Raw genomic sequence first — 15,509 nt, forward strand, 5'->3', positions numbered from 1 at the left:
TTTGGGCCCATATTAATTTCTTAGTATCCGGGCTTAGTTATGAAACATGTATTAAAATTTGGTAAGATATAGAGATAGTTTTTGTGTCACGCTATGTAACATAAAAAAGTTAAGAAAACCTATTATTTTGTAAGGTAATGATAAAATAATGATAAGGAAGTGAAAATTATTGGCTTGGGAAGTATTAGATAAAGAAAAATCAGAAAAGACGATATGTCTCAATATTGATGATTTATATGGATTTGGTTAATAGGTAACCAAAGATTTTGAAAAATACAAGTGTAAGTTGTAGCAGGACCACATGTGAGTATATAGGACTTAAACTAGTAGATGATTATATGAAATCGGATTACATTTGAGTAAGGGTTTCATATGAGTATATGGTTGAATATTGCCGTTGTTTAATTCATATATAAGTTTTAGTTGTTGTGATATATTAATGAGAATTGAGCAGTGGGTGCAGTCAAGAGTGATATAATAAATATTTATATGCAGTGATGTGTAGTTATATGAAGATTGCCTTATATGCCAGTTTATATGTTAGTTATGATAATAGCTAAGACGTAGGAGTGAAATTTGTAACTATCGCTAAGAACATACCGATTATTATGATGACTAAAGTAATAGTAGTGGAAGTGCCATTATTGAAGGCTTTATGATGGTTATGTAGTTAAGTATAGTGGTTATAAGTGATTTTATGCATTAATTGGTGTTTAGGCGTTTAGTGGAATAATCGCCGTTATTATGGTTGTAGTTCATAATTATGGTGTTGGTGGTATTTCAATTGTTGAGGTTGCATACTTAGATATGCTATGACATTGAATAAGTTAGTATATTAGTTAAAATGTTAATTAAGCCAGGAATGTATTAGAGAAGATGGTCATTAGGTTAACAATGTGTTAATCGGACATTTTATCGTGCGAATGTTTATTTGATGTAATTATGTGTGTTGTGATCATTTTTAGTCGTGTGATGTGTTAGATGTTTTGTTGTGCAAGTGTATTGTCTTTTATGCAACCACACGTGCTGTAATTGTTATGTGATCGCGGAAATGTGTTAGTCATGTTGTCATGTGTTACCTAGATGTTTTGTTGTGTAGTTGTGTATATTATGTAATCACACATGCTTTAATTGTTAGGTGATCATCATGTGATTGTGTGATGTAAATTTGGATACAGAAGGCTAATGTGCAGATTTTGTGGATGTATGCAGATTGACGATGTAGAAGCAGTTAATCCTTCTATGCAAATAGTTGTATTATTTACTTTCGTATAGTTTGATACAATGACTCTATTTTAGTAGGCAGAGGCAGAGTTGATTATATGGAGGTTGGCTATATACGTGTAGTCTGGTCCATATAACTGAACGACTGGCAGATTATACTTGCAGACTATCTTGCAGTTTATCTCACGCCGTAAGATATACATGCAGTTTATGTAATGCAGAAAATTATCAGTATGATATACACGCAGTTTATGTAATACAGAAGATTAATATGTTTATTTTTTATATATTAACTAAGCGGTGTATTTTTTTCTTTAATTATAATGCTGTAGGTGCTTGTGGATTTAACGGACAAGCACGTGGAAAGTTATAGCCGTGGATGAGCACTCCGAAAGGTTTACGCAAGTGTTATCTTTAAATTACAGCTGAATATATTATACTTGTTACATTAATATCCCATATTTTGAAACTAAATATGTAATTCTCTTTAAGTTGGCAATGTGGTCGTTAAACTGAGTCGTGTCAAGTATTTTGGTTGTTAAAAGCAGGTTGTTTTGAAAACTAGCAGGTATTGATTGTTGATATTACGATGAGGTCATGCCGAAATTTCAAAATTTTCCATTTGGTCGTTTTGAAATAAATTGGCATTTGGTATGGTCAAATACATATGTACTTACTTAATACATATTTATTTATAAAAACTAAATAAAGTTAAAAAAAAGAGACAGGCGTAACATTTCTACTTTGAGGGAGCTCTTTAACGTGGATCTGGTTAAGACAACGTATGTTAAACCTATCGCTATCGTATCGCGACACGAAGTTTTCAAGCAAAATTCACCTTTCAAAAAAATTGTGGACACAGGGATAATAGGATATAGTGCTATTCGTTTGACATTTACAAAAGATAAAAGGAATTAATGAGACACTAATTTTATTTTAATTTCAGCTATACCTTTTATGTGTTGTCAAATTGTAAGCCAATTTCCTTAACAACATAAAATACAATAGCATATATTTTTTTTTCCTCCAAATGAAAAAGAAGCATACTTTGAAAATTCACTCTGTTTTTTATGTATTGAAACTAATATGTACAAGGTTTTTCATTCAACTTGAATATCATAAGTCTTATTTTCGCTTTCCCTTTTACAATATTAGTAAATGTAACAAAACTCAAATATAATTAGTAAAAACTTACTCAACCATCTCATTTTAAATGTCATAGTTTGACTTGATAAACTTTTTCCTTATTAAGGGCCACTACTTAGAACTTGACCACTACTTAGCCTTAAACGTCGAATCGATTACCTCACATAAAATCCATTATCATATAGTACTTCACCCAGCACATATATAATCGTATATTGACTCAAACCAAAAGTTGTAAAGTGTCACCCAAATTAGTGATTACCCACTTATGCCTAGGTACATAGGCAGTAAGAGTAGGAGGGGCCAATGTATCGCTAGAAATTTTTAATTTAGTCATAAATTTTCAAATTCTTTTTATGATTTGTGAATTTTGCCCCCTTTCGATGTATTTTTATGGAATTTTTTGATTGTCCTCCCTTGATTTTTTTTTTACCGTCCCTACATAAGTCTGAACTCTTGACCCCTTAGGGGCAAGGATGTAGTCGGCAAAAACTATCGGCAAGTAAGATCGGCAAGTATCGAAAAATCGGCTCCCTACACCATCTACTTTGGCAAAAATCGGCAAATACCATCGGCAACTTCAATCGGCCAATTAAGAATAGCCGATGCATATGAACGTTGTGTGTATTGGAAAATGAGCTTTTGACCAGGTGTGGGGGGTTTGTGGGTGGGTGAATATATATTTTAGTATTTTACAAAGAAGATACAAAGGAACCGATTGACTTGTATTTTTCCACTACACCCACTTATTTGACTACTTTTGGTTAAAATTGGTTTTTTTTTTGTTTAGCTAGGTGTCCACTTGTGATTGGGTGTAACTTTACCAAAATTTTAGTAAATCGGCACTACACTTTTGCCTTTTAGAGAAGCAAAACCTCTCATTTCTTTCTTACACCACTAAACCAAAAGCTTATTTGCGATTAAAGAAAAAAACACATGTTAAAACTTAGTCGTTTAAATTTGTGTCGGACTGTCGGTAGTATCATCTTTTTTTTTTTATCTATAGTTTTTTAAACTTTTCTTTAGAACTATCGTCCACTCTCATTTAGCATGTGCCTTTGTGTACGTACCCCACTTCAGTTGAAAGATTGCTAAACATTAAACTTTACACTTCATGATGGAAAACTAGTGGGTTTTATAAGTCCGTATGATTGATAAACATCAAACTTTACTTCGTGATGGGAAACTAGTGGGTCTAAAATCCCGCAACGTGGGCTATTTCTGTCCACAACCACATTGAAAATCAAGGGCTAAGATTCAACCATTATATTTTAATTTTGACCCTTGATTTGGATAAGGATTCTCTCACGTTATTTTTATAACTTGAGTCAAGCTGGGGACATCTTGACCCTTGATTGAAAATCAAGGGCTAAGATTCAATCTTTATTTTTGAATCTTGACTCTTGATTTTCATCCAAAGACCAAGATTAGCCTAACATGACTAGTCATGTTAGTCTAACTTAAAGGAATCCCCTTCCAAAATAAATGGATAGGGTTAAGTATCCTATAGTGTAAGAAACTTTGAAATTTTTTTTATTGTGTGTATACATTAAAAATTTTGAACATTTCATGTAAGTATCTCGTTAAATTGAACGCTTAATGTAAAAATGTATATGTGGCATTGTGGCAACTATATGAGCTGCCCACGTAGAAGTTTTTGAGTGGTCAACGTAAAATTTTTACGTGTTCAATTTAACGAGATACTTACATAAAATGTTTAAAAATTTTCATGCATACACAAAATAAAAAAAGTTGCAAAGTTACTTACACTCTAGGATACTAAACCCAAATAAATAACAAACAACACAGTGACAGAAAGCTAAAAACATATAAAAGAATATGAATATAAATGTGTATATATACTTAAAAGCAATACAACCACCACGGAAATAAAGTTTGCAATACGAAATATGTAAATATATGTTTAGCTAAAGATAATATAACCATGTTAAAAAATTTATCATATCAAATATCTCCATCTCTATCTCTATCTATATAATAAATAAAAAAGATTGTTATGACATCACTAATTTATATAAATAGTTTATTTGTCATTTTCAAAGTTATTCTAAAAGTTTTGTTTTTTTAATCTTATTTATTTATTTATCATGTCATAAAAAATTTCCTTTTAAAATTTATTACATTTTTATTTTTGTTATTTAAGGATGTTTTTCTTTAAAAAAATATTTTTATTTTCTTTTAAAAACTATAATACTTTATACATGGTAATCATTTCAATAATATTGTCATAATAGATTTTTAAATTATCAGCATACTATGCGGGTTAATAAGCTAACTATAAGGTATATTATTTTGAGGTTATGAGTATCGTTGGACTGCTGCAACTTCAATGACGAAGATCGATTCGTTTTTATAAAACTTTTATCAATATGTCCGGGTATAAAGTCAATGGTGTTGTTGACCCTTTGATAAAATATTTGTACGAAATATGTAGATATATGTCTACCTAATGATAGTATTATAACTAATAATGTTGGTGGCCCATTTATAAAATATTTAACCTTAAAATATTTTATTTATAATAATAAATTTGTACTAGAATTAATTAGCAAAGTGTAATATGGGGCTTAAAAAATTTTTAGACAAAAGTTTGCTTATCCAATGGCAGCATGAGGCCTAAAAAATTGACTTATATGAAAAGTTTGAAAAGAGGGAAAAAAAAAAAGAAGCATTCAAGTAAGTTTTTTAAGTATCAGAAATATTGATGATGTACAGGTACCGGTACGGTACCGATCCTGAATATGATCAAAAGTGGGTACCAATTCCGGTCACATAGAAGTTGGTATAGAACCGAGATTTTGGTATTAAATTCCAACTAATTAATAGCGATTTGGAGGGAAAAAAAAGTTGACGATAAAGACACTGAACATATACTACACTCAGAAACTTAGATGAGACTAGTTGATTGATAAATCCCATCTTACACAAATTTACCAATAGTTCAAGAAAGCAAACCATAAATGAACATAATTTATGCACCTTAAACACTTTTTTATACAGATACCTTTTTAGATTATTTGCCTTTTACAAACGCAATAATCAGATAATCACTTTATAACGCAATCTCAAACACCCTCTAAGTAGGCTTTGAAACAAAGATTGGTAACTATATGGGACTAATCGGGACTTTATTGGGATTGCGGGATTTTTCCTGTACCGATTGATGGTGTTTTAGTTTAAGTGGAAAAAAAATGATTTTTAGTATGAAAGATAACACTGTTTTTTAAATTTATAAAAATATTGTTGTACAAGTAATTACCTCAAACTGAAAACCCAATAACGAGTAGAGTACCCGGTCAAGTGTAATATAGTAAGTGATAAGTTACATGATCGTTCTCAGGGACGCTTCCACTACCTAGTTTATTAATGTGTGTAATTCTAGCGATTGTGGGTTGTCAAGATTTTCTATTTAAACTATCGAAAACAATAAAAAAGTAAAATAAAAGGCCGCAACCGCTTTGTCTAGCGAGAAGCCTTTTAGTTTAACAACTAAAATACGAAAGCAGGAAATAGTAAATTAAAACAAATACTTGTTTGGCATCTCCGATCACATGCTTATGACTTTTATTATTATCTTATATCTATTACTAGTCTGTTCCAAAACTTATTCACGGTTTAGATTCTCCCTAGATTCACTTCGCCTGTGTAAATAGTGTTGTCGCTAGACTTATAATACTCTTTAGACAAATTCTCGTTAGATTCATTGTTTAAGCATTATTACCTAAGTTTACGTTACTAATTCATCTTTAGCTATACTCGGCTCTTAAGCCATGACCATGTAATAATTTCCTCCGGTGACCTAAATGCAAGTTTCCATGTCCCTAGATCACGTCTGACATTCTTAAGCTTCATGTTCAACTTGTTCTAGTTACTATGGTTCTGGATCCATCCACTAGAACGAAATCATCTTTTACATCTAAATATAGACCGATTAGTGTTTTCCATCTTTATATATTAATCCTAGTGCATGATTTATAGACTGATCATCAGAATTAAACTAAAATATTCAGATTTAGAACCTATAATAATATGAAGAACTTAATAACCATGGATCTACGACAGTCAGTTAACATAATCTAACAGATCTACAATATAAAATAAGATAAATAAAAGTATATATGATCATATCAATCCAAACAAGTATTTAGCTTACTAGCTAGACATTATAGAAGGAATAATATTATAAAGTCTGAAAATATGAAAAACATTGTTTACTAACTAGAAAGTAAATAAAAGTGATAGATCTAGGTTGATGATGAAGATCAAGAGGTGTTAAAAACTCCAAATCCTCCTGGGAGTCTGCAAAAATCGACATAGGGTTTGTGTTGCTCGACTGGTGGCTGAAAATATGTTCTCCCTTGGATTTGAGGGCTTATTGTTCTATTTATAAGGCGATAAGTCAGTACTGGACCTTGGGCGCCTAGCGGTGTCAGTAGTGGTGCCAGCGGCACTGGATGCTCCTGCATCCTACATATAATCTTCGTTCGACTCTTGTTTTGCCTCCTTGTGTCTTGTAATTTCATTGGCCTTCATGTAGAGTTGATAGATGTCATTCTCCTTCGTTCACATCTTCCATGAACCTGCATTTATATATAATCCATTAAGTACCAAGAGTTCACGATTATTAACTCATTTAAACATTAAATTGCGGCCTAATGATGGGGGAAATTATCACAAAATGAACGTTCATCACACATCCTGATTGATACCGGTCTTGCAAACCTATAAATGTGAGTACCAGACTTGGTACCACTTCCCGGTACTAGAATAGGGACGGTACCAGGATGGGTTCAGGTTGGGATTTTATGCCCATCCCTAATAAAAAGATATATATAAAGTCATAATTTAATATAACAACAAAAAAAAAAAAATCAAAAAAGTGATTTTAAAAAGATAATATATATTACACACTTATTAGTGTGTAAACATTTTTCTTTTCACTTTTGATTGTGAAACTTTTAACATTTTTCGCACTTTTTAATGTAGACTATTTGTACACATTTTTAAGTGTGAACAATTTAACAAAATTTTACGCATTTTTAATAAGTGCATAAAAAAAGTGTGTCCAAACAACTAATTTGTTGCAGTAATTTTCCATACTTTCTATAATTAAAATAATCACTTTCTAAATAATTTGTTGCAGTAATTAATGACAATATTTGAATTTATTATAATTAATTTAAAGATAAAAAAGTTATAAAATATATATGACATCAACATTTTAATCTAATGGTTCTAATTAAAAGTTGAATTTTATCCAAAGTTCTAAACATCTCTTTTTAAAATCAAAATTTCTTTTTTGTATATATTTAAAAATTTGGATAAACATATTGTTGGGATTTTATTAACCAAAATGATATTTATTCTGAGAATAAACATTTTTCATTAATCAAGGGTTATATTTAAAACCTTTTATAAGTGTAGGGTTTAAAACGTAAATAACTAAAAACGTTTAATTATTTAAATACAAATTAATTTTATCCAAATATAATTAATGAACATGTAGTTAATCTAATTAATTACTACTTAGCGGAAGCATGTAATAAAACAATTAAAACTATTTAATTCCCTAGCCAAGATCTATCGTGCATACATATAATAACTAAACGATAAATAAATTGAAGAAACACTAACCTCTTAGACGAACTCCTGGAGACGATATTCTTAAGCAAGAATATCGTGAGCTTGCTTGCACAAAAAAGAACCCGAAGTCGCGCCCCTCAAAAGACTTGTACACGCGAACGAATCAATGACACTTAAGTAAGTGCTAGTTATAACTTTACGTTATAACAAAATACCCACCGGAAAAATAACTAGAATGGGGTGCTTTCCACCTATGGTGGTGTCGAGCTCCACACGAAAAAGAGAGAGGAGAGAAAGGGTTTTTTGGTGCAAGGATTCAAGAAAGAATAAGGGTTCTTTATATAGGCATAAAAACCTAGGTTTCCTTCTTTGAATCAATGTGGGATAAGGAAACCTAGTTTCCTTCTCCCATCCTTTGCGTGGCCGACCTAGTGAGACCCCCATGAGTCATGGGTCGATCCATGGTGCTTGATGTCCGATCCCGTTCGACCCGATTCGAGTTTCTGACCCGCGAATCATTTCCAAATCCATTTTTGCAAACTTTTAGTTTATTTTCATTTTCATTTCCAATGAATTCCTTGTTATTATAAAGTTCATATAAGCCCTCCTCGTTCTATGTGTGCGATCCTAATGATTCATAGATATGCGCCTGTATTTGTATATTGAAATATTCTCACAATTACAACACATGTGAAATGTTCATTTGAAAACTAATTTTTTTGTGAAAACTAGAAAACTGCCAAAACACATTGTGATCCGAGTTTAACCCAATGTGTTTTAATTGTGTTTTTTATAGAACACAATGTGTTTTTATTGTGTAATCTAAAATACGTTGTGTTAAGTTTTAAATCACAATGTGTTTTTGATAGCGCTGTAAATCAGAAATTGTTCAAACACACTGTGATATAAACTTAACATAATGTGTTTTTGAAAAAATATTAAAAACACGTTGTGTTAAATAAGATCACAGTGTGTTTTAGTCAGTTTTCTGGCTTTTACGAAAATTTTAATTTTCAAATGATAAAAACCCGTTGTGAGTTATTTTCTGCAAGGTATTAAGTTTGGTACTAAGGTATTAACTACAACACATATATGGTATTAACTTGGATTATTGATTTACATTAATATATACGATATTAATAAGGATCACAACCAAATATTAAAAGAATAATCGAAAATTGACAAGTCGACCAAGATGTTGTATTAATTTGGATTAACATATACTAGAACGACACCCGTGCAATGCAAAGGTTTCGTGGCGGCGAAGGTGTGGTGGTGAGGGACGACTGTAAGTGGTAGAGGCGACGTCGAGTGTAGATAATTGATATAGAGGGTTAATGAGGATATTTAATTTAAAAGATAAATGACTAATAGTGTAATATAATCATTAAGTGTATTTAAGACATTTTTTTTATGTAACTTTCAATATGAGATTATTGTTTTTATTTTATAATAAAATATAGTATTGATGCTATGTATTTGGATTATTAATTCGGATTAACATATATGATAATGGGATTATGGTATACAAATATAACCACCTATGTCAAAATGGTTATGTAATGTAGTAACCTATTCAGGTGGCTATGTCATGTATGCACCTATGTTTTTTTGGCTATATAATGTAAGGACCTTTTTATTTGGGTCAATCAATGTAAGGACTTATGTATTTTTTTTTGCTATACTATGTAAGGTCTGTACATATTTTACATAGTATAGCCCAAAAAACATAGGTGCATACATTACATAACCACCCGACTAGATCACTACATTACATGACCATTTTGTCATAGGTGATTCGTATGCCATTATCCCTATGATAATTAATAACGATCACAACTAAATAATAAAAAAGGTAATAAAGTAAAAGAAGACGTATTTATATGTTAATATTAATCCAAACACTCTCAGATACACAGGTCAAATACAAGAACTTTAAAATAAAAAAAAACCTTCAAAGTATATCACGAATCTGTCTAATTCTACTTGAACACAACCAGAAATGCTTCTAAACGCACGATCGTTTAAAAAAACACAACTAGGCACAAATATCTTTCTAGTTCTAATCAAACTATTTCTAATATTGTTAATTTGTTAAGATTTAGTCCCGTAATAAATTTACGGAAGTTAATGATATTTTAAATAAAATGATTTCCTTTAATTTAGCTTAAATTATTTACATATAACTTCCCTATATTTTTAAAGTATTTTATTTTTTGAGTTTTGTTAGTGACAACTCTTAGAGTTGTCAGTTAAAACTAATTGAGTGCATTAAAATTTGTATCTTTCTGTTAGAAAAATTATGGGGCGGTTTTTAATATATAATGTATAAGTTTTTAAGCATGTAATAAGGTTTAGTGACAACCCTTAAGGCTGTCATTATCATTTTTTTTTTTTTTTACATTTGAATTTCTAAGCTTGTTGGGTTGCAACTAGACATGCAAATTTGTACTAGAATTCCAATCCTATAATTTTGTCTAACTCCCATTTAATTTCTACGATATTGCCGACTTTGTTAGGGTTATTAGCGTATTTGATCATTTGAAAACTAAATTTTTCGTGAAAACTAGAAAACTATCAAAACACATTGTGTTCTGAATTTAACACAATGTGTTTTTAATATGTTTTTCGAAAACACATTGTGTTAAGTTCATATCACAGTGTGTTTGAACAATTTTCTGATTTACAACGCTATCAAAAACACACCGTGATTTAAAACTTAATACAACGTATTTTAGATTACACAATAAAAACACAATTAAAACACATTATGTTAAATTCAAATTACAGTATGTTTTGACAGTTTTTTAATTTTCATAAAATATTTAATTTTCAAATGAACATTTAAAAAAACAATAGTGATGTAAGTATGTAACATCATTGGGTGATAGTAAGATAAAAGAACTCTATCTAAAAACATTAAGATATTACTTTTTTTTTTCTTTAAAATTTTAAGTGTAATTGTAAACGAGATTTCAATTTGAATTGAAATTTGAAAGTATCTTCGTTTTTCATCCATTTGTTTATTTAGCATTTTATTGCATGTCGAAATTAATATAATATTTTATACATGTTATTTTACTAGCCGAAAATTTTTAAAATTAATGTTGTGTTTTATGTCATAACTAGATTTTAGGCCCGTTTCTAATACACGGGGCTTATGACGTTATAAATATTAAATGTTAATTCTTTTTAGTTTAAAATTTAATATACTATTTTGAGTAATAAAAAATTGATCTGTATTTCAACATATTGAGTTTTATAATGAAATATTTTTTAAAAATATATATGTTCATCGAACTAGTTTCCTGTGACATGTTTAACGGTATTTGAATATTATAAAATATAATGTCTATCAAAGTTGTGAATTGTGACAGATTTAGCGATATTTAAACATTAAAAAATCATAGTAAGTTACTATTTGCTTTATTGTTACACATGATGTATTACATTCTTATTTTACACCAAAAGAAATATAATCTTATCTTTAAATGAAAGATATCTTAAATTTCAATTACAATATGAAAATGTTATATATTTTTCCTATAATATATTATATTATTACATGTTTTATTTTTTTTATATGTGTCATGACATTCACTTAAAAACACTCCAAAAAAAATAGTATAATTACTCTCAAAATCTTAATATTTGTATTAAATTTTATTTATTTTTAATTAACTAATTTTATGTCTTTATGACAAAACATACTATTGGATGTATGTTAGTTATTATTCAATTGGATATATGTTAATTATTATTCTATTGGATAAATATTAGGTATTATTTTAAATCTATTATATAAATAAAAAACAATTGTGATGACGTAAGATTTTTTAAAAGTTGTGTACTCCCATGTATCATTTTAATTAATTATGGCATTATCATACTTTATTGATTTAAAATATCCTTTTTTTTTAAATATATATCTCATTAATATATATTTTTATTAAATGCTCACACTATTAAAAAAAAAAAAAAGTGGGCAGTTTTAACATTTTCTACATCGTTGGGCAGTTTTAACATTTTAATTAATGTTTGTTGTCTACTCTTTTACAATTTCTACATCGTTGGGCAGTTTTAACATTTTCAAAAATAAAAAAAGTGAAAAAAAAGGAACGGACGAAAAGTGAAAAAAAAAAACAAACGAATGTTGGCAACCTTAACAAAGAAAAACTAACAACGTTATCGCGAGAACAAGAAGTGAAAAAAGTGCTAAGTTTAGGTTCTTTTCGCAATTTTTTTAACTTTAGGGATAAAAAAAGTACAAAATGTTTCAAGTTATAGGATGAAAAATGTAATTTTCTCATTAAAATAATATTACTACCTATGTCCCACTAAATGTGTCCTATTTTGAATATTCAAAGTCTTACTTTATAAACTTTGACCTTAAATATTATAGTTTTTGATGTTATATAATATTTGATGAAAGTTACATGAATTAATTGAGTTTTAAATGCATTTTTTTTATTGATATATAACTTTCATCAAATATTATATAATACAAATCAAAATATTTAAAGTAAAAGTTTATAAAAAACTTTAAAAATTCAAACTAAGACATATTTAATGGGATGCAGGGAGTACTATATTAGTAGTACCCCATTTGTTTTTTCATAAATGGAAAACAAAAGGATAGTAGTACACTAGTACATGTGTGTATCGAATGCGTAGCGGCACATTTTAAAATATCCGATCCCATCTATATTTCTTTATAAAAATTATCAAAACCCTCATTTCTAGAAATAGTTACACAATGGTTGCATACGAAATTATTAAATTACCCTTAATAAACACCCAACATGTAAAGACTTTTTATAAAATATCAAGTTAGCCTTTAATGAATTAATTTACTCGCTAAACCTTTATTTTAATATTTAACACTTTAGGTCCTTATTTTTTAAAAAATTTTCATTATCACAATTAAATTAACCTATATCACTCGACACCGCCACCACCACTAATAATACCATCACTAGCAGCAATAGACCGTCTTTCCTACCATCGCCGTCGCATTTGTGCCGGGTAGGATACTCGTGTATATATATTGAGAGAGACGCCTATAGTTAAGGTTCATATATCTTCGTATGTATTAATTAGTTATCAACAATAATGAAAACCATCACAAACCAGGAAACCATTAAACCATCGTCCCCAACGCCACCTCACCTCAACCGTTATAATCTTTCATTCATTGATAACAAGATTCCCAACTTTCACTTACCATGGGTTTTCTTGTACAAAAACTACAACAAGGATGACATTAACAAATTAAAAAAATCGTTGTCAAAATGTTTAACACAATACTATCCATTCGCAGGTAGGCTTCCGTCGCCTTCTGCGTCTTACGTCGAATGTAACGATGAAGGAGTTGAGTTCTTGGAAGCTTCTATCGATGTTGTTCGGCTCGAAGACTTGGTTCTCAAGAGAGACCCAGACGAGACCATAATTAATAATGAACTGGTTCCTAACCTTGGTATCGAAAGTAGTAATCGTATGTTGGAGGTCCAAGTGAACCACTTTTCTTGCGGTGGAGTTGCAGTGGCGGTTTCCATCTCACATAAAATTGCTGATGGGTTCACGATGGCCAACTTGGTCAACCACTGGGCCACTGTTACACGCGGCGGATCGCCAATAATAAACCCAACTTTTGTTTCTGCACCCGTAAGAGATGCTACTACTACTACTACTAATGTTCATCAAGATGATCATCAATCTGTAATGAAAAAAGTACCATCCAAAGATAAGTATACGGCGAAAAGATTTGTGTTTTCGAATTCAAAATTAAATGATCTAAAAAACAGGATAAATAATATGAATATAACTCCATTGAACCCTAGTCGGGTCGAATCATTAACATCTCTACTTTTTAAATGTGCGGTGAATGCAGCCACAACGAAAGCAGGAGGCTCTTTTCAGCCTTCAAATTTGAGTCTAATGGTGAACATGAGGGAAAAGATTTCTAGTACGACCGTTTCTCTTAAAAACGCCGTAGGAAACATACTGAACTTGGCGATTGCAAAGATGGCCGATAATTCGAGTGAAATAATCCACTTGCACGAGGTGATTACTCGTTTGAGGAAAGATAGAATGGAGATCGAAGGGGCAGCTGTAAGAGATGTCGAGGAACTAGGCGAAATGTATTTCAAAAGAAGAACAGGATTTCTACAACACGATCAAAGTCATCGAGTTTATGGCTGTACGAGTCTATGTAACTTTTCATTTTACGGGGTGGACTTTGGGTGGGGAAACCCTGTGCGGGTAATCTTACCGTTTCACAATTGGGATGATTCAAGCTATTTTACATTGATGGATGCGGCTTCCGGAGATGGTATTGAAGCAACGGTGATATTGGAAGAAGGAGAAATGGCTCATTTTCAAAATGATAAAGATCTTGCATATGTCCAGGATTAGTAACCATAATGACAAAGCAGATCGATCAGAACGATCGATGCTGAGCCAACAGCAAAAGAGCGTCTCCCGGCCTTAGTATCAAGTCATTTATAAGACGTACTTTCTCCCTCTTGTCAATATATGGGTGATATCTTTTAATTTGTGCTTTTACACATATAATGTTTTATTCAAGTGTTTTAATGTCATTGTTATTTCGTCAATGAATAACGAAGTATTACGAGTAATATTTTACCTGCCAATGGGTTGATAGCCCGGTGGCATCCTAGATCTCCAATGAACGGTTGTTCCCAAGGAGGCGCAGGTTTGACCCCAAATGATATTTAATGCCGTAGATGTCGTGCCATTTGGTGATTTATCCAGAGGTTTTCCCTGTGAAGTACCACGATGGTATCCTGTCCGGTGGGTGTATAGACCACATATGAGATAAACAGGCTCTGACCAAAAAACGAAAGTTCAAAAAATAAGTTAATATTTTACCTAATTATCAAAGAAATTAAATTAGCTTTAATCTTAATTTTTTAACTTGAAATTCAACATGTAATATTGTCAAGGGTAAATTGCATAAAAAGGTATTCAAGTTTATTGATTTTTAAATTTAAAGTATTCAACTTTTTTTTATTAATAAAAGGTATCTAACTTTTCAAATCATCATAAAAAGAAAACGTTTTTTTTGATATTTTTTTAACATGGTTTCTGCTAAGTTTTCGTACACTGGGTAACCAATAGGGTGTCCAAAACTAACCATATCTGAACCCGTAATCTGATCTAAATTTAACCGAAACTTCAATCCAAAAGCTCAGGTATCCAACCTTCGAATAATCGACTTTTGGATTCAAATCTTTTGAAATCCAATATCTGAAATTTCAAAAAATTTGAATTTACTGATTTTAAGTTTTAAATATCGTATTTTATTTTTATGTGACGATTTGTTTATGTTGTGGCGGTGGTTAAAAAAAAGCGGTAATTCTCGAGGATTTATAAAGTCAAATGTCTAAAATTTTGGATTATAAATTTCAATATCCGAACCTGAATCCAAAAAGTTGGATATCTGAAGTTCAGATATCTAAGAATTTGAATATATATTCGAGTTTTCAGATAATATCGGATATAGGGATAGCTTC

At 30.5% G+C, this 15,509-nt stretch overlaps 1 protein-coding gene across 1 annotated transcript; it reads left to right on the forward strand.

Moving 5' to 3' along the window:
- Window positions 1–13,070: 13,070 nt before the first annotated feature.
- On the forward strand, window positions 13,071–14,612 carry LOC122605259 (acyltransferase Pun1-like). The gene has a single exon (XM_043778167.1). The coding sequence runs from the start codon at window positions 13,087–13,089 to the stop codon at window positions 14,386–14,388; it is 1,302 nt and encodes a 433-aa protein (XP_043634102.1). The 5' UTR covers window positions 13,071–13,086; the 3' UTR covers window positions 14,389–14,612.
- The last annotated feature ends 897 nt before the right edge of the window (window positions 14,613–15,509 follow it).

The sequence above is a fragment of the Erigeron canadensis genome, chromosome 6, assembly GCF_010389155.1.
Source record: "Erigeron canadensis isolate Cc75 chromosome 6, C_canadensis_v1, whole genome shotgun sequence".
NCBI lineage: Eukaryota > Viridiplantae > Streptophyta > Magnoliopsida > Asterales > Asteraceae > Erigeron > Erigeron canadensis.

Bases quoted from the DNA above. Each gene is read 5' to 3' on its own strand.
- LOC122605259 (XM_043778167.1), top strand. From the start codon at position 13,087: ATGAAAACCATCACAAACCAGGAAACCATTAAACCATCGTCCCCAACG.